The 18897-nt window shown below is 45.2% G+C and overlaps 1 protein-coding gene across 1 annotated transcript in view; it reads right to left on the bottom strand.

The window, feature by feature from the left end:
* The window catches only part of GRHL2 (grainyhead like transcription factor 2), a 90255-nt gene that overhangs the window by 30896 nt on the left and 40462 nt on the right, over positions 1-18897 (bottom strand). Inside the window, exons 5-8 of the mRNA XM_040432488.1 lie at positions 17904-17956; positions 17619-17772; positions 8176-8287; positions 5600-5694 (exon numbers count right to left, since the gene is read on the bottom strand). Coding sequence (XP_040288422.1) covers positions 5600-5694; positions 8176-8287; positions 17619-17772; positions 17904-17956 — 414 coding nt within the window. The remainder of the gene's footprint in view (positions 1-5599; positions 5695-8175; positions 8288-17618; positions 17773-17903; positions 17957-18897) is intronic.

The following is an 18897-nucleotide window of genomic DNA, read 5'->3' as shown; positions in this document are numbered from 1 at the left end:
TAAAAGAGAGAGGAACAGCTAGCTCAGGCCTTTCCTCAGCATGGGACCTTCTTGTGCCAGGGAGGAGACTGGAGGAGAGGAGACAGCTCAGTTCCCATCTTGTATTGTTTTGCATTTGAGTTCCTCCAGTAAAGAAGCTCACTGGTTTACTGCAGACCCTGACTCTCAATGGGGTGCACCACGTCTTACCATCCCTCTAGAGAGCAGAAACACAGGGTGACACCTTGACACAGCGTAGTGTTGGGGGCCACCCTAGACCCAGTCACTGCACTTCTGTAACATAGTGCAGCCAAAACTCTGTGTGGAGATGCTCCAGTGCGTGCAGAAACTTGGAATACAAGTTTGTCGTCAGATTTGACATGTGACATATTTGACTAATTCAGCCCTTTCTCATGGGGGTGATAACCTATATGGCTTCATTACAGCTCCCAGAATGGTCAGCCAGCTTCTCTTAGATCTGCCTAGTTAGGCAGATCTAGGATTTCTAGGTATTCTTGTAGAAAGGTGGGACCAGAGATTTCGGCTGGCTGCATGCAGTGAGCCAGTAGCCTACCGCGGCAGCCAATGGCTGAATAATTTCGCCACAAAATTGAGCGTACATTGGCCACGTGTGGCTAATTGCACCGCATGGTCTCAGCCTGACTAGGCTGACTTGGTATACTGGGCACTTGCGATGCTGGATGAGAACCAGCTATGTGGCAGGCGTTTTTCAGGACGAAGGTGCTCCACAACCGCTTGAAAAAGGGCCACTCATCAAAGGGCCCAAAATGTTGCTGTGCTATATTTGCACCTTTTTTAAATAAAAATTAAATAAATATGCACTTTAAAAGCAAAGAAATGTCTGCACCCATTTACGGCTGACTGATAACAAGAATGTAAAAACAAGTCTGGTGTGCTGTCAGAAGCCATCTACAAATCACCAATGAGGGTCGTCATTCATTGACTGTAAGCACAGATCTTTAAAGCCATAAGCAATGGATGCAGGGAGCATTTTGGAAAGTTGTGTACCTTTTTTATTTTACAATGAATACATTTTATTTGCTGTAATGGTAATAGCCCTGTAAGTATAAGACGGAAGACGCCCTATTGCACAGGGTGTACAGTGGGGGGCACATGTGAAGGGGCTCAGAGATCACGTCTCAGTCCTTAGGCTATTTATTCCTTAACAAAAACTCATCTGAATATTAGGCAGGCGTAATATATTATACCATGACAGTCATGTAAACTGAAAATGCAAATGATAAGTCGAGGCATCCTGTTGTGCGAATACATCTTCTTTGAAATGCAAAATTTTCCTATATGTTCCAAGTGGAAGGAATGCATACAATGCAGAAGGGAGCAGATACCATCTCCGCACACAAACTCCATATTCCTGTTAGTCATTTAGTTATATTTCCCAGACAGGCTGCACTTTAACCCTTCATAATCAATAAAACACCAGCACTGGCGTAAAGATCTTCTTACTTTCCATGTAATTCCTTGTGTTCTTGTGTAATTGCATGTGTTCCTTGTCTCTGCAGATTTATCACATCTTAGGTGCCTCATCATCCTCTCCTTCCTGGTGCCCAAATAGTGTCATCCTGCTGCTACCCCCAATACTGCACCCACTGTCAGGGCCGGACTGGGAACCTAAAGTGGGCCTGGAAAAAATACTAAAAAGTGGCCCCGTTTTGTAGTCGGGTCCAAATTGATGGAAGCCAGGGCCAGCAATACCATATTGTGGCACATTATACCACCCCAACAGAGCCAAACACCCCAGTCCATCATAAAATACATCCCAAAAAACTTGCACTAGCCGGCCGTGAGGAGGGCTCAGGCGACCCCCTGGGCATCGGCCCACCGGTAAATTTTCCTGTAAGGTCTATGGCCAATTTGCCCCTGCCCACTGTTCTTCCCAATGCCCCCAAAATGCTATACTAAAAAAATAAAAGTACCACAAAGACAGTCCTCGAGAGTGCCCCCCATTAATTTAGTACCCTATAATAATACCCCCCCCACACAGTCCCCCAGTAGTAACAATGCCCCATAGTGCTCTCTGTAGTGATAAAACTCCCCCAAATTTTCCTAATAGAAATAAAGCCTAATGTGCCCCCAGTAGTAATAATGCCCTATAGTGCACTTTGTAGTGATAAAGTACCCCTAAAGTATTCCCGGTAGTAAGCAATATGGTCCCCCTTAATGCCCTTCTGCTAATGTACTTATAATGTCCCCCTATATTGCCCCAGCAATTATAATGTGCCCGTCTATATTAGTTTGAATGTGCCCCCTCTATATTATAGTTATACTGCACCCTCTCCTCTTATAATGCCCCCTGTAGGCCACATGAGCCACAGACACAATGTAATGTACAGGAGAGGAACTAATACTATATATATATATACATCATTCTAATCCTGCCTGTAATGATAATGCGATGGCTACTGAAAAGTTACCTGTACAGAACAAGAAGTGTTGACATATTTTGGCCCAGTGGCCAGTGCAAAAACTGCACAATTGTAGTGTTTTTGTTTTTTGTTTTTTTGTCTTTGTTTTACATATAGATAGTGACATGGAAAATGAAAACAAAAATCACCAAAAATGATTTAAAAAAAATCTGTTTATCATTAAAAATTTGATTTAAAAAATAGGTTATTTTCTGATGACACATCCCCTTTAAGACAGTTCCACTGTAATTATGACTCAGGTCATTATAATGTTTGAGAAGAGCGCGGAGTGGCTGGAATGAAACGTCTCCTCGGTAAGTCGTGCGTCTGTGTTGGGTAAACATCTGATCTGGAATTTACACAATAGTAATCCTGCACAGGGAGGAGCGCGCCGCAAACAAGCAGAACGATTCCTATAAAGTAGTTCATGTCTTGTTGTCATCTTTACCGCGGAGTACAACCAAAAAGGCAGGATCATTTATAAACGCTCATCTTTGTTTATTAGCTTTATTGCCACCATCACAGCGTCTGGGACAGAAGAGTCACAAAGGAAGTCCCTCTTATGTCTGCCTATCTTACTTATAACATACACTAGTAATGCTTGTGCGTCCATGGGTTGTCCACCTCCCACACCTTGATGGGTGCGTCCTTTAGGCACTGGTCACATCACAGCCTTCCATTAGAAGTATACATTGAGAATATTTCCCAACAGATACAATGTATTTGGAAAGGCTTCAGACCCTTTCACTTTTTTTCACATTTTATAAAACCCCTTGCAAAAATATGACTTGAGGATAGGTCATCGATATAGAAGAGCCCGGAGAACCCCTTTAAATGCTCCCTTCAGGTCTTCTCCTGTACCAGTAAGTCATTCTGGCCTTAACTGGTAATGATGTCCTATTATCACTAAGGCCGCAGTAGGACATTGGGTGCTGTATACATGTAGTAGCGATGCATCCTATACCCAGTGCATTAAAGTTAATAAAAGGAAATAAAGGACTATTGAATGTCCCCATAGAGTCGGACGGTAACTAGTAATACATTTCAGCCCAGACATGTTATTTGGCAGAGCTGCCCCCTTCTTGGATTTTATGGTCTAGTGTTTGATGAATGATAAGACAAAGGTCATTATGAGAAGGAATGCCTCATTACGGGAAGTCCAAACCAGTTTCCAGCATATAACCATCACAAAATAAAAAATAAAGAATAGATGGTTAAAGTTCAGAGAATAGCAGAGCAGTGATGACCATTACCTGGCGTGCGTATATCTGTAATTACCATACATAGAGCGGAGGACATACCACATCCCTTACCCACTTGGTAACAGAACATGACCCATGGGATACAGGAGTTGTAGGAGGTTAGAAAACTATGACTGCTTTCTAGTAAATGGGGATGAGTTGCAATACCAAACACAGTCCATGGACAAGAGTGGCGCTGTTTCTTGGGAGAAATCAGCCATGTGTTTTTCCAATCTCATACAACCTCTTTAAGTCCACCATCATTTACTAAGGGACTGTGGATGCCTCCATAACGTCTCAAAATAAGGGATGCGGCCTATCAGGATCTGGCCTCCTTTCTGCCGTATAGCAGCTGCATAGACTGACCCTATGAAACTTTTTAGCAGTGGGATATGGCCATCACGAAATATCATCTCCAGTTACTAAGCTATCCGTAGACCGAACGCCTATAGTCTGACCAGGAACAATCTAACAAAACAAATTCCTATAGATAACAATTTTAAAGGGGTTACTGTATTTTTCACCCCATAAGACGCAGGTTTTTTTCCTTCCCAAAGTGGGGGGAAAATGTCCCTGCATCTTATGGGTTGAATACTAATGAGCGCTTCCATTATGGGAGCGCTCATTAGTACCGGAGTACCGGGAAGGCTCTGTACGCACCACTTCCTGGTCCTCGGCTGTCGGCTGTGCGCGCCGGTTCACAGCACAGCCGACAGCAGCAGGAAGAAGAGCGCGGGAGCGGTGAGGAGGGGTGGCGTCTACGAGCAGGAGAGGTAAGTGTTTTTTTTTTACTTTATGTCATCTGAGGCATGGGGCACATGTGAGGCAATGGGGGCTCACAAAAAGAGGCAATGGGGGCTGATATGAGGCTGGGGGCTGATCAAATGAGACTGGGGGGTCTGATCTGAGGTCTGAATGGGGTCTTATTTATATTGGGGATCATATCTGAGGTCTGATTGGGGGTCATTCACTTTTGGGTGTGAGCTGAGGTCTGATTGTGGGTCTGATCTGAGGTCTTATTGGGGTCTTATTAACATTGGGGATCTGATTGGTCTGAGGTCTAATGAAAAATATTTTTTCGTATTGTCCTCCTCTAAAACCTAGGGGCGTATTATGGGCCGATGCGTCTTATAGGGCGAAAAATACGGTATATGCTACAAGTGATGTAAAAAATTTAAATCAGACATCATATAATACATCACTGTCTCTTTCTAACAAAGCTAGAACCAGCCCTGTACCTCACATGGATCCAGAGATCTCCACATTTATTGCGCCAATTGCTCTGCAAGATTCTCTTCAGACTGGTAGCTCAGGGGATGAGTCCTTTCTGCTGCAGCTATCTCCCTATCACAGCTCACTGGGTGTGTCCTTTCTCATGGGGCATGGTCTTTTTGCTGCAGTTCTCTCTCTCTCCCCCTGTAACTTTCACAGCTTCTGGCAGTTGAAGGATGAAACTGAGCATGTGCGACCACCTCAGTAGGTGGATGTGCACATGATTATACATACTAAACACCAGGGAGCGCCATTATCATGAAGTAAAGAGATTCTCTCACAACTGGAGCAGTTTTGTAACAGAAAGTAAATTACAAGGTCACTAGTTTTTCATCCTGAATTATATTAAAACAATATGTAATGGAGGCACAACCCTTTAATATATTCTTGAAACAGATTAAAGGGGTGGCCCCATCTTGCCGTGAACTAAGCGCCAGCCCCAGTTGGCCTGGCTTACGGAATCAGCAGATTGGGCAGAACAAGCTCTGGTACACTGTAACGACCCAAGCAGCTGTGTCAGCTGGACATGATCCAAAGAGATTTTACAATTCACTGAGCGCAAGCAGAGATCTTTAAATTGGTGAAGAAAAATCGAATTTATGTAACTGCTGAGCGAGGGTCTACGGACAGGTAAATACAATGACTGCGATTCTGTACTGGTACCTTGGCTTCTTCATTGACATCCCAGGTGAAGGACACTGCGTTGTAAGCGATTTCTTCAATGTTTCCAATGGTGTTAAAACTTTCCTTGTAGTCAGCTGTGAAAGAGATCGTAATGTATTACCGATATCAGAAATTGTACATCGCTGGATAGAGGTAAAATGGGAGCCTGCTCCAGGGCAAGGGGTGGAGGGGAGACCAAGAACGGCAGGGCTAAAGGACAACAACAAACATTTGTAATGCGTTTTCTCACAGGGGCTCAAAGTCCAGGGGTAGTTTTGTGGCCAGGACTCAGGGGTGGACCATCAATGAGGCCAGGTGAGACAATCACCTTAGGCAGCACCAGGTAGGGGCCAGAGGGGGGCAGCAGAAGGGCCATGGGGAATGAGCGCTTTCATTGTGGCAAAGGTGCTAGGTTAAGAAATTGGCATTGGGGGGGCGCCGTTTCAGTTTTCGCCTCAGGCAGCAGAAAGGCTAGGTGCACCCCTGCCAGGACTCCAAGGGAAGTCAGAGGTAGCCTTCTAGGTGTTGGACCACAACACACAACGCACACCAGGGTCAGTTTTGTAGGAAGCTAATTCCCCTATCAGTATGTGTTTGGAGGGTGGGAGGAAACCCCCAAACATGGGGAGAACATGAAAACTCCATGCAGATGTTGTCCTTGGTCAGATTTAAAGGGAACCTGTCATCTGGATTTTGGGTATAGAGCTGAGGACATGGGTTGCTAGATCTCCGCTAGCACATCTGCAATACCCAGTCCCCATAGCTCTGTGTGCTTTTATTGTGTAAAAAAAAAACGATTTGATAGATATGCAAATTAACCTGAGATGAGTCCTGTCCCTGAGAGGAGTCCTGTCCCTGAGAGGAGTCCTGTCCCTGAGAGGAGTCCTGTCCCTGAGAGGAGTCCTGTCCCTGAGAGGAGTCCTGTCCCTGAGAGGAGTCCTGTCCCTGAGAGGAGTCCTGTCCCTGAGATGAGTCCTGTCCCTGAGATGAGTCCTGTCCCTGAGATGAGTCCTGTCCCTGAGATGAGTCCTGTCCCTGAGATGAGTCCTGTCCCTGAGATGAGTCCTGTCCCTGAGATGAGTCCTGTCCCTGAGATGAGTCCTGTCCCTGAGATGAGTCCTGTCCCTGAGATGTGTCCTGTCCCTGAGAGGAGTCCAGCGTGAAGGAGCCCAGCACCGCCCCGCATTCTCAGAATGTCTTCTTTGCTCCCCGACTTCACAAAGCTAGAGCGCCGTAATCTCGCGATGCGTGAGCTAGCGCATGTGCAGTTCCTTCCCTGAGGCTGTTCCCAGCACAAGGAAGGAACACCATGACGACACTGCGCATGCGCTAGCTCGCGCATCGCAAGATTACGGCGCTCTAACTTTCTGACGTCGGGGAGCAAGGAGGAGATTCTGAGGATGCGGGGCGATGCTGGGCTCCTTCACGCTGGACTCATCTCAGGTTAATTTGCATGATATCTATCAAATCGGTTTTTTTACACAATAAAAGCACACAGAGCTATGGGGACTGGGTATTGCGGATGTGCTAGCGGCCATCTAGCTACCCATGTCCTCAGCTCTATACACAAAATCCAAGTGACAGGTTCCCTTTAAACCCATGAACCCAGTGCTGCAAGGTAACAGTGCTAACTGAGCCACCATGGCAGGGGCAGATTGGCCATATACCCTACAGGGTAATTTCTCAGTGGGCTGATGCCAAGGGGGCATTTGAGTCCTTCCTCCTCAGGGCCATTGGGCAGGTAAATAACAATCTCATGCTCTCAGCATTAAAGGGGTTCTCTGGGCTTTTAATACTGATGACCTATCAGATCGGCGGGGGTCCGACGCCGGGCAACCCCCCCCCCCCCCCATTCAGCTGTATGAAGGGAAAGGGCATGCAGTGTGCATGTGCCATCTCCCGTGCACACTGGGAGCAGGAAGAGAAACGGGAGACGACAAGTGCACACCGCTCACACCTTCCCCTCATAAAGCTGATCGGCAGGTATGCCGGGTGTCGGACCCCCGCGTTCTGATATTGATTGCCTATCCTGAGAATAGGTCATTAATAGTAAAAGCCTGGAGAACCCCTTTTATTAATGATAGGAGCATCAAGAACGTATGCACCTAGGTAGCAGGTGATAGGGCAATATTTTATGCTGCACTGTGGTATTTGGCTCTGCTGGGGCAGTATTTAGTGCTGCACTGTGGTATTTGGCTCTGCTGGGGCAGTAGTTTGTGCTGCACTACAGTATTGCTGGTCCTGCCTACTTCAGTTGTCCCGCTTTCTGTCAATTTGGACCTGCCTACAACACAAGGCCACTTTTAGTTTTTATATTTTTTTTCAGGGCCGTTTTAAGTTCCCAGTCCGCCCCTGTACCATGGCGTCTACTGCTGGTGATGTTGCCATTGAGTCTCAAGCAGCCCCTGCCTGGCACAGTTCAGTAAGTTGGCTTGGAGGAAACAAAGTGAATAAGAGAACTGCTACCAAAAGGGTCTAAAAAGGTCTGAAATACCATGTTTCTCTAAATAAGAGGCTTTATTGAGCTGCAGAACTTTACAGCAAACAGTAAAAGAGCATTTCGTGGCTATGGTTACCAATGTCGAGGACGCGTTGCTTCGCCGTGTGTTGGCGGGAGTGCCAGTATTTCCAGTACTTTAATTGCTCATCGCGATTCTTGTCCTCACTGAATACAACCATGATCACACTCTGTGGAGAAAAAAATAATAATAATATAGATAGACATCGATAGATAGACATCTTTGTATTGCTAGTACTCGTAGTTAATCTGGTGGCATCATTAGTGGTAGATTCTCCAGGTCACACAGGTGGAATAGAGAAGAGGAGGTAAGTGATATGGAAGAGGGTAACATAGAGAAAGACAATTATGGCTGAAGAACAGAGTATATCGACCGCTTCTTGTTACCAGGTTGTAATGTCCAATGTTGTATTTGACTCTGGGGCCGCAAAAATACTGCTCAAAATATTTAAGTGCAGATAGAAATGCCTCGGTCTTGCTCACTGATAACAATATAGGTACAGATAGTACTGCCTCTCTGTCTCTATCTGTAAATGTGGGCACAGATAGTACTGGCTCCTGGTCTCTCCCTGTAAAATTTATAGTAAAAGATAGTACCACCTCCTTGACACTTAGCCACAGATAGTACCACCGCCCTTACTCTCCTTGTAAAGCTTATAGCCACAGATTGTATTGACTCTGTCTCTTTCTGTAAATGATACAGGCACAGACAGTGACAGATAGTAAATCTGGGCAGATGGCACCAATTCTAAAGATGGTAAAAGCTTAGACAGGCTGTCTAGACCTGCGCCAGATTTATCACAGTTGCTCAGGCTGGATGATTGTTATGGCAGTGGGTGTGGAACCACTATATCAATCCAACTGATTTGATTTTGGGCTAGACCTAAGGGCATTATCCTGAAGGTCCCCTGGTATTCGCCCTTTAATCTTTATATAGGGATCTGGACTTCACTGCAGGGAACCACCAGACCGCTACCTCCTGGAATAGTCCAAGTGTGGTTGGCCTCTGACCCACGGGGATCAGAGACACCAGTGTGGGACACTGAGGAATCAGGGAAAACTGTAGTCAGTAACAGGCACAGATCAGGCAAAGAATCAGTCAAAAAATGGGCGGTACACAGACAGACAACAAAACTGTACACTTAAACAGGGAAGTAGCAAAGCTAAGAACCTCATTGTTCAGGCACCTTCCCAGTGGGGAAGGTGCCTAAAATATCTACAGGTTGCCAGTCATTGGCTGGTGAAGATTAGGGTGTGTGATGGCCCTTTAAGAGCCTGAGGGAGAGTGTATGCGTCCTATAGGTACTGGAGGAGGGATGTGGTTGACCCAAGGATAGAAGAAGGAGGCAGGTCCTGTCCGCCGCTGTATCAGTGATAAATGTGGCACAGGGATATACACTTTGGGGGAGATTTATCAAGACCAGCACTTTCTATGCTGATTTTGATATCCCCTGTGCTTCTGGGAGATGTGCCTAGATTATGACGAGATACATAAATCAGCCGTATCCTACGGCGCTTTGTGCGACTAATCAGGAATCAACAACAGCTCAGAACTGCTGTAGATTTCTGACTTCATTTGAGCCAGAAAACTTGCGTAAATGAAGATAAATTTGCCACGCCCCCTTCCTTGCCACGTCCTTTAAGGAAAGTAGTGATGGCCGCATAAAAGCCGAGAGATGAAATTTATTTTTTTAAAGTCGCTGTTAAAAAGTCACAAACACATGGGGGTCATTTAGTCACTAGAAATATGCCTTAATTAGGGCTCTTTCACACCTGCGTTCTTGTCTTCCGGCATAGAGTTCCGTCGTCGGGGCTCTATGCCGGAAGAATCCTGATCAGGATTATCCTAATGCATTCTGAATGGAGTGAAATCCGTTCAGGATGCATCAGGATGTCTTCAGTTCCGGAACGGAACGTTTTTTGGCCGGAGAAAATACCGCAGCATGCTGCGCTTTTTGCTCCGGCCAAAAATCCGGAACACTTGCCGCAATGCCAGATCCGGAATTAATGCCCATTGAAAGGCATTGATCCGGATCCGGCCTTAAGCTAAACGTCGTTTCGGCGCATTACCGGATCCGACGTTTAGCTTTTTCTGAATGGTTACCATGGCTGCCGGGACGCTAAAGTCCTGGCAGCCATGGTAAAGTGTAGTGGGGAGCGGGGAGCAGTGTACTTACCGTCCGTGCGGCTCCCCGGGCGCTCCAGAGTGACGTCAGGGCGCCCCAAGCGCATGGATCATGTGATCGCATTGGACACGTCATCCATGCGCATGGGGCGCTCTGACGTCACTCTGGAGCGCCCCGGGAGCCGCACGGACTGTAAGTATACCGCTCCCCCGCTCCCCGCTCCTACTATGGCAACCAGGACTATAATAGCGTCCTGGGTGCCATAGTAACACTGAAAGCATTTGGAAGACGGTTCCGTCTTCATATGCTTTCAGTACACTTGCGTTTTTCCGGATCCGGAGTGTAATTCCGGCAAGTGGAGTACATGCCGGATCCGGACAACGCAAGTGTGAAAATTCATCATTTTCTACGCCAGCAAAAAAGCTGTCTTACATTTAGAAGCGGTGGTGGATCTGCTGAAGTTATGTAGAGGCCGGCATCTCTTCATAACTCCGGCGGATCCACCGCCTACTATAGGGCATATTAAGACCAATGTCTAAAATCTTAATAAATGACCCCCATAGTTTGTGACTTTTTAGTGCCACTTTTCATGCTCAAAAGGAGATGATAAATCTCCCCTTTGTCTGACTCTATACCAACTATTGGGCAGCTAACATTGACACACATTTTTACACCAGAATTGTGGCGCAATTTTGCCGCATTTGGTCCTGCCCCTTTCTCACAAAGTTCTGCCCTGTCCACTAAGCTCCACCCCCTTGTTGATCATGTCGGGAAAAAAGTATAGAAACCCTAGAAGCTCCAATCATGTCAATTTGAAACACTTTTTAGACAGATTTTTATTATTACTATTATTTTGAGAGTAGTAGTAGTAGTGAGAGTAGTAGTAGTAGTGAGAGTAGTAGTAGTAGTAGTAGTAGTAGTAGTAGTAGTAGTAGTAGTAGTAGTGAGAGTAGTAGTAGTGAGAGTAGTAGTAGTGAGAGTAGTAGTAGTAGTGAGAGTAGTAGTAGTAGTGAGAGTAGTAGTAGTAGTAGTAGTAGTAGTGAGAGTAGTAGTAGTGAGAGTAGTAGTAGTGAGAGTAGTAGTAGTAGTGAGAGTAGTAGTAGTAGTAGTGAGAGTAGTAGTAGTAGTAGTGAGAGTAGTAGTAGTAGTAGTAGTGAGAGTAGTAGTAGTAGTGAGAGTAGTAGTAGTAGTGAGAGTAGTAGTAGTAGTAGTAGTAGTAGTAGTAGTAGTAGTAGTAGTAGTAGTAGTATGTAAATGCATTGTAATTGTTAGCTGCCCAAATTATCATTATATTATTATTATTTTTTATAATTATTATATAAGTACATTGTATAAATAATTAAAAAATACATTACTGTTATTAGCATTTCACACATTTTATACACAGCCCCCACATCTCCCATAATAATAGACCGAGTCTGAGATGCATGCTGTGTGCAAACTGGCCGTGCAAACAATGTTCTAATCTAAGGATCCGTGCACGTTCCCGCAGCTGCTGTTTACTCTCCTCTCTCCAATCTCTTGCTCTCTACGTGTATGAACAGGTATATTCTCTCCCCATCAAACACTCTGATAGAAAGGATTTTCACTAACAGCCACTCCTTGGTAAAATGTACAGGTCTTTGCATTCCTTTAGCATTTCCTCCTGAGGTTTAGAATTTCTTCTAGCAGAGACCATTTCCACATTCTTCATACTGATGCACTTTTCCCCCAATATATGGAGAAATAATTATGCATCGCCTTTACTCAACTGGTCCGATCCCTGCCTCATATTTTCTCACTAAAACTGTACAAATTCCCCCGGCTTCTTACTTCTTGTTAGGTAAAAAATTCTGATTTACTGTGTCTGTATGCCCAATAGTATTGTATGGATAAGTCAGGGTTAGCACTTTGACTCAACCCCCTTAGATTGCCAGAAGATGGACCTGGGTCCGCCCCCTTCTTAGGGAGCGAGTTGTTCTGTGCTAGCTGAGGAAGAGAGAGGACATAAAATGTGCTGACTCGTGAGAACTAGGCCTGAGCCCAGAGAATCATCACCTGGAGTCACGAAGCGCATTTCTTTGCAAGTAGTGGGTGCAATGACAGGGAGCGGCGATTGGGCCATCCCCCGTCATTGTGCCCCTCAGATGCCGTGTTCATAGCGGATTGTATTATTACTCTGAGATGCAGCAATGTTAAATTAAAGAAAATAAATAAATAAAAAAAAATCATGCTTCCCTCATCCATTTGCTCGTGACGGGTTGCCTACCACCATCTTGATTGAAGATCTAAAGCGAAATTTTGCAAGGCCTGTGGTGACGTCATACGTCACCGAGCACGGGATTTTATGCGAGATCTTCAATCAAGATGGCGGCGGCTGGCTCTTCACAAGCAAATGGATGAGGCAAGTAGGATTTTATTTAGTTTTTTTTTTACCACCATTTAGGGAAAATCGATTCGCTCAACACTAGTTATAATAAATAGGCTTCATATAACCCCTCCAAGAATAGGGACTCAATATGATTATATAATAATATATATATATATATATATATATATATATATATATATATATATATGTTATAATATTGAGGCTAAAAGCCACATTAATCACCTCACCTCCGTCAAAATGTTTACCTAAGGTATGGCTCCCTTTCTTTAAGGCTTTCAACAGCGAGTCCATAGGTTAGCTGCACCCTGACTGCTCCCTCTATTAAAATATACATTGCTAGCTATAGGGGTGCTTATGGGTGTCATGTGGGTCAATACAGGCGCATCTCACGACAGGGGGGATGGATGGATAGATGGATAGATGGATAGATAGATAGATAGATAGAAATCACATAACACAAGACTGAGCAGCATGAGAAGATGAGAAGGAAGAAAAATCAGGGAACTATCTGTCAAAATTTGCACGGACCAAGTGCCATAGTGACCTATTGTATACATCAAGTTATGTTAAACTCAAATTTAATTTTACCATCAAGATTTTTAAAGACCCTATAATCCTGCAGTATGCTGGCACTGGTACACTGGCCACTAAATCTAATAACTTCTTTGTGTGGTTTACAGCATTACAGGATTACAATGACAGATATCACCTATAAAAGATAACACAGGATCGTCCAGATCACCTGAAATATGTCCCACTCTCAGCAGTCTGTGCATCCATAGGAATACTTCTGTGAGGGGGCATTACTACTGTGAAGGAGACACAATTTGGGCATAACTACTGTGAAGAAGGCAGAGTGTGGGCATTAGTAATTGTTCCCCCAGCAAGTGGTACTATGTGGTGGCATTAAGGGGACTGGGTGTGTATAGTTATGCTTTGGGGAAAGTTAGAGGTGTGGCCTAGTATAAAAGAAAATGCACAAATTGACCCTCTTGAGTTTTTTTTTTAAGTTGGGAGGTATGCAAGTGACCACACTAAACCCCCACAGTCCCCTAAAATGGAGCATTTTCCTCAAAGCTACTTTTCAGCATCACCTGACTCAGCGTCACGGGACCCCCTCATGTGATCTAAACCTCTTGCAAGCCCTACATTCCAGCATTTACTACTGAGGGATTGCTGTTTATTCTAAGTACTGTAACTTAAAGGGGCATTCCAGCTGTTAAAAGTTAACCCCTATCCCCTCAGGGCCCCCCAAAACTAACTGAGAGGCCAGTTGGGCATGTGAACCATCGCTCCATTCATCTCTATGGAAGTTCTGGAAATGCAACAGGCGCCTCCCCCTAGGGCCCTCTATGTCGCGCGTCCCAGGTGTAGGAATTGCCGAGTGGTTTGTTGAGGCCTAAAATGGCTCTTATTGTGTGTCACAGTGCTCCTACCTGGACCCCAGGCTTTGGCTCCAAAGCAATAAACAGGGAGAATAATTGAAAGATAAAAGAATAACTTGAATCAAGACCTTGAGATGAAGTTCAATGGCAGCTTTACTTTGCATAAACGTTCTCCAAAATGGTTTACAGGCTTTGTCTTAGTTCCAGCAGGCTTTAGCATGAAGCTGGCAGGCAAACTCCACTCTGCTATATCTGTTTCTCTCTAACTCTGCTGTACTGACAGACTGACTGTATAACTCAGCTTCTTCTGTATGCTGCACTTCTCTTTGTAGTCTGACTCTAGGTTATGCCAGGGAATTTTCCTCCTGACTCCTGAGGCTTTAAGCTTTAGCCTCCATGGCCAGCAGAGCTTAAGGTGCTCTGACTGGCGTAGACACGTCCAGCAGAGACATGCCCCTGCACACCCTTCCCTTAGCTGGGGGTAAGTTAGACTGACTAGAACTCCTGCCCCACCCTTCCTGCAGGAAGTAGGACTCGCCCACTCCTCTCCAGAGGGGGTTAGAATGGAATGGTAAGTTCTATCTACATACAGCTCTGCTGTGTTTGCTGCCACCCGCTGGTGAACCAGGCACATTACATGTGAACACAACAGTTGCATAACAAAATAGGAATGCACATTGTGGAGGACCTGGAATAAATGCATAAGATGACATGAGGTTAGAAAAATAAAGACAGTAGCAAGGTGCAGAAGTGGTAACCTGGTTTTGTGATCGTTGGGGGTTCCAGTGGTAGGATCTCCAACGATCTAATAGTTATCCCCTATGCACAGGATAGGGAATAAATAAACAACCGGAATACCCCTTTAACCCAAAAGGTGTTGAAGGGATATGCTACAATTTCTAATCTGTATCTCAGTGTTCAAAGCCTATATACAATTCACATATTTCCCTGGATACACACAGCGAGTATTTTCCTATAGGCATCAGCATTGGATGTATGAATAGAATGCGAACAGGAGCTCAGTGTCTGCACCTTTGTAGAGCGTTACCCATAGTTCCCCCTTACAAAGGAAACATTATCACCTATGACATATAGGTCGGTATACATAGAATTCTCATGTGCTTTCAGTGTACTAGCAGATGTCCCCCGCCCCAAGGATAGACACCTGGAACCGCTGCTTTATTGTAAATGGTCACAAAGGGAAATTCAATATCAGCAGCTTTACATTACATGCTAACGATGGCCGCTGCATGATGCACTAGAAAACTGGCCACAGCAAACATTTTTTTTAATTTACTGTTTATGATTTTAGGGGCGGCCGTATTGCCCGAGCTGCTGTTAATAGTATTCAGGGATATGCTTTACAGCAGCCACATGGCCCACAGAAACGTATAATCTGGAGAAAACTCACTAAGAGTTTTGTAGAAATGGTTTGTGATCTGTGCACAGGTCATTGTGCAGGGAAGGGAAGTAGATAAGCTGTGACCATCACCTATTGTGGATGGTGGATCCTGTGTTATCTTTCCATAGGTTTTGCCTTTCACTTTAATACTGCCTGTAATGAACAGTTGTATGGACAGTGGGTGTGGACCCACTGTGTCAGCTCACCAGTTTGGCTTTAGGCTATCCCTAAGGTGTTATCCTGAGCAAAGAGAAGAAAAGCGGAGTTTGGCAGCGCTGCAAGGAAGGATGCAGAGGATCTTCAATCAAGGCAAATCAGCTTTATTGATCATAATACGTAATAGCATTATGATCCGTGAAGCTGATTTGCCTTGATTGAAGATCCTCTGCATCCTTCCTTGCAGCGCTGCCAAACTCCGCTTTTCTTCTCTTTGTTCATCTGACAAAACCGGAACCTGTATCCCGGCTGGAGGGCACGCAGCAGCAAGCACGACCTCATCCTTGTATTCTTACATGCATGGAGGGCTGTTGCGCACCAAGCACAACAGCACCAGGGGAGAGACTCTCCTGCCCCCTGAACCCCTATACAACACCCTGTTTCTGCAAATGAGGGTCTCCCTTTTCTTTTAATAGATAAGGTGTTATCCTAACAGTGCCCTTTTACCCATCTACAATGACCTGGCCTTCCCTGCAGGGAGGCTACCCAGCCACTACCTCTTGGGATAGTCCCAAAGTAGTTAGCAGTAGACTCATGGGGTCAAAGACCAATTCAAAGCATTGAAGGGTCAGGCAATATACGTAGTCAGGTAATAGGCAGAGGTCAGGGCAGGCCAAGTTCACGTATAACCGAGAGACTAGTCCAAGGTCAGGGCAGGTGGCAATGGGTCAACACGAGAAAAAGTCTAAAGTTCAAGACAGGCAACAGAGAATCAGAGCTGGTAACACAGGCAGAGATTGGGAACATGGGCAGTCGGGTCAAAAAAGCAGACCTTCACTGGTAACTAGCAAACTATGAAACTCAAAAGGTCAGGCACTTTCCCCTAGAGGAGTTTGGACATGCACTTGCTTGCCCTTTAAGAGGCTAATAGTGCACGAGTGCCCTATGGAACAGGCCTGGAGATGTTTTCACTGAAGCGCAGGCCACAGCCTGCGGAGACACTTAGGACAACGGTGCAGTACACCAGATGTGGGGGTGTCTGCAATTGTTTGTATTGTTAAGTTTTTCAATGTTATGTTATGTAAGTACACCAGCATGAAGAGGTATGGTTGGCAGGGACAGGGTTAACCACCCTGTTTCTCCCATTTGGTTAGAGTGGGCTGTATCTGCCTCCTGCCAGGAGGGGAACTGCTAGATAGGACAGTGTGGAGTGTGGAATCACATCCAATTGTTCCTACTCCAAGGGTCTTAGAAACCAGCTTCTGATCCAGTTCTTCTGTGAGACTACAACTCCAGAGAGACTGCAAGAATCCGAAAAACTCCAAATAGCTCCAAAAGCTACAGTGTTCACAGTTGGCAGAATGACCAGAAAACCACAGCCTAACAGAGCCTGCTGCAGGTGATGGACTATGGTTCAGACACCCATCACCTAGAAAACATCGAGGCTAGACCAACTCAAAGCCTGCATTACACAGTGGACACCTATATCCACAGGTAGCAGCATACACCTGTTAGCCAGAAGTTTAAGGGAGAGTCATCAGTGGGATGGCACATCAGAGATACTATTAACTGCCACTTATCCAGGCACCATACCTCATCATCAGAAACAGAAATTGCAGTTTGTTCAAACCACTGCTGGATGTACCAGTTATATTTTGCACTGAGTAAAGATAGACTTTTATACATTTACTTCTGCCCAGATTCCTTATACCACCTTTTAACTGCACCTATGCCCAAGGAACAACGGCCTGAGGGAGTAAACTGTGACACAACATCTCATCAGAGCCACTACCACTCCCATCCTCTGCACCAGTGGTCAGGACCGCTGCAGTTAGAGGCAGCGGACAAGCGGGACTAGACCGAGAGGAAAGGTGTCAATCACTGATAGATCAGTAGCCAAGTGGGCGGTCCTAAGAAAGAGCGAACAATTATTTTCCTACAAAACTATATAATCAATCTGCTCAGCTCCTCCTGCACTATGGCCTGTTGCCTATAGTTTGCACTGCATTTTCCTGGTGACAGGTTCTCCTTAAGGTACAGATAAGGGATCACATCTCTTACCCTGACTTTGCTGATAGGGTGTCTAAAACACTTGTTGCTTCCAGTTTCGCTCAGAGTGACGGCATAAAACTGTCCCTTGTTCAAGTAAGTCATTGGTCCTTCCCCTTGCTTCTGACGAAGAGACTTTGTAGCTTCTAGAGTATATTGAAATGTGCTGCGGGTGGGAGAACACGGGAGAGAATATGTATATTACCAGATCTGATAGCCGCAACATCTCAACTATATCTACACATTCAGCAAGCTTTATGAGCCATGCATCCTCTGGGGCAAACCTTTACGACATACCTTGCTGTTTGATCATACATGAAGTCGTCCACTATGGATGGCGTCCGATATTTCTAACACAAAGGGGAAAAAAAGGACACGCATGAGGTATGACATAAAATCCAGGATGCAACTTTTAAAAACTTGGAACTAGCCCAGATTTACTAATCTGATAGATAAAGTAACCTTGGACAGTCTGTCTAGACCTGCACCAGATTTATCACAGGGGCTCAGGCTGGAGGATACATCTGGTGCAGGGGTGGACTCTTTTCTCTGACTCTATACCAACCATTGGTTGGCTCACTTTGCAAAGCATTTGCACATCAGAATTGTGGTGCAATATTGACTCAAAATGGCGCATCTTAGGTCTGCTCCTTACCTATAAGCCTCAACCCCTTGTTGGGCATGACGGGAAAAAAAAAAAAAAGTTTAGAAGCCCTAGATGTGCCACATTGCGCCACTTTTTACATTGATTTTTGGTGTAGCACATTAGTAAATCTAGGCCCTTGATTTTCTTTTTTTTTTTTCTTTCAGAAACTAAAGGATTTATCTAAGCTCCGAGAAAAGGGTCTCCTTTATTTTCCAGAAACAGTGCCATCCACTGGCTGAGTCTGTCATTGCAATCATGTACTTTACAGGGCATCTGTCAGCAGATTTGTCCCTATGACACTGTCTGACCTGTTACATGTACGCTTGGCAGCTGAAGGCATCTGTGTTGGTGCCATGTTCTTATGTGTCCGCATTGCTGAGAAAGATAAAAAAAATGTATATATGCAAATGAGCCTCCAGGAGCAACGGGGGAGGTGCCATTACACCTAGAGGCTCAGTTCTCTCTACAACTGCTGTGCCCTCTCTACTTTGATTGACAGGGCCAGACAGTGTAAAAGTGATCATGTCTGCCTGGCCTTGTCAAAGTGAAGAGGGCGTGGCAGTTGCAAAGACAGCAGAGCCTCTAGGTGTAATGGCAACGCCCCCGTTGCACCTAGAAGCTCATATTGGTCTCATAGGAATGAAT

This window comes from Bufo bufo, chromosome 5 (assembly GCF_905171765.1).
Source record: "Bufo bufo chromosome 5, aBufBuf1.1, whole genome shotgun sequence".
Taxonomy (NCBI): domain Eukaryota; kingdom Metazoa; phylum Chordata; class Amphibia; order Anura; family Bufonidae; genus Bufo; species Bufo bufo.
The sequence above is the reverse complement of the archived record's forward strand: the minus strand, read 5'-3'. Positions and strand labels throughout refer to the sequence as shown.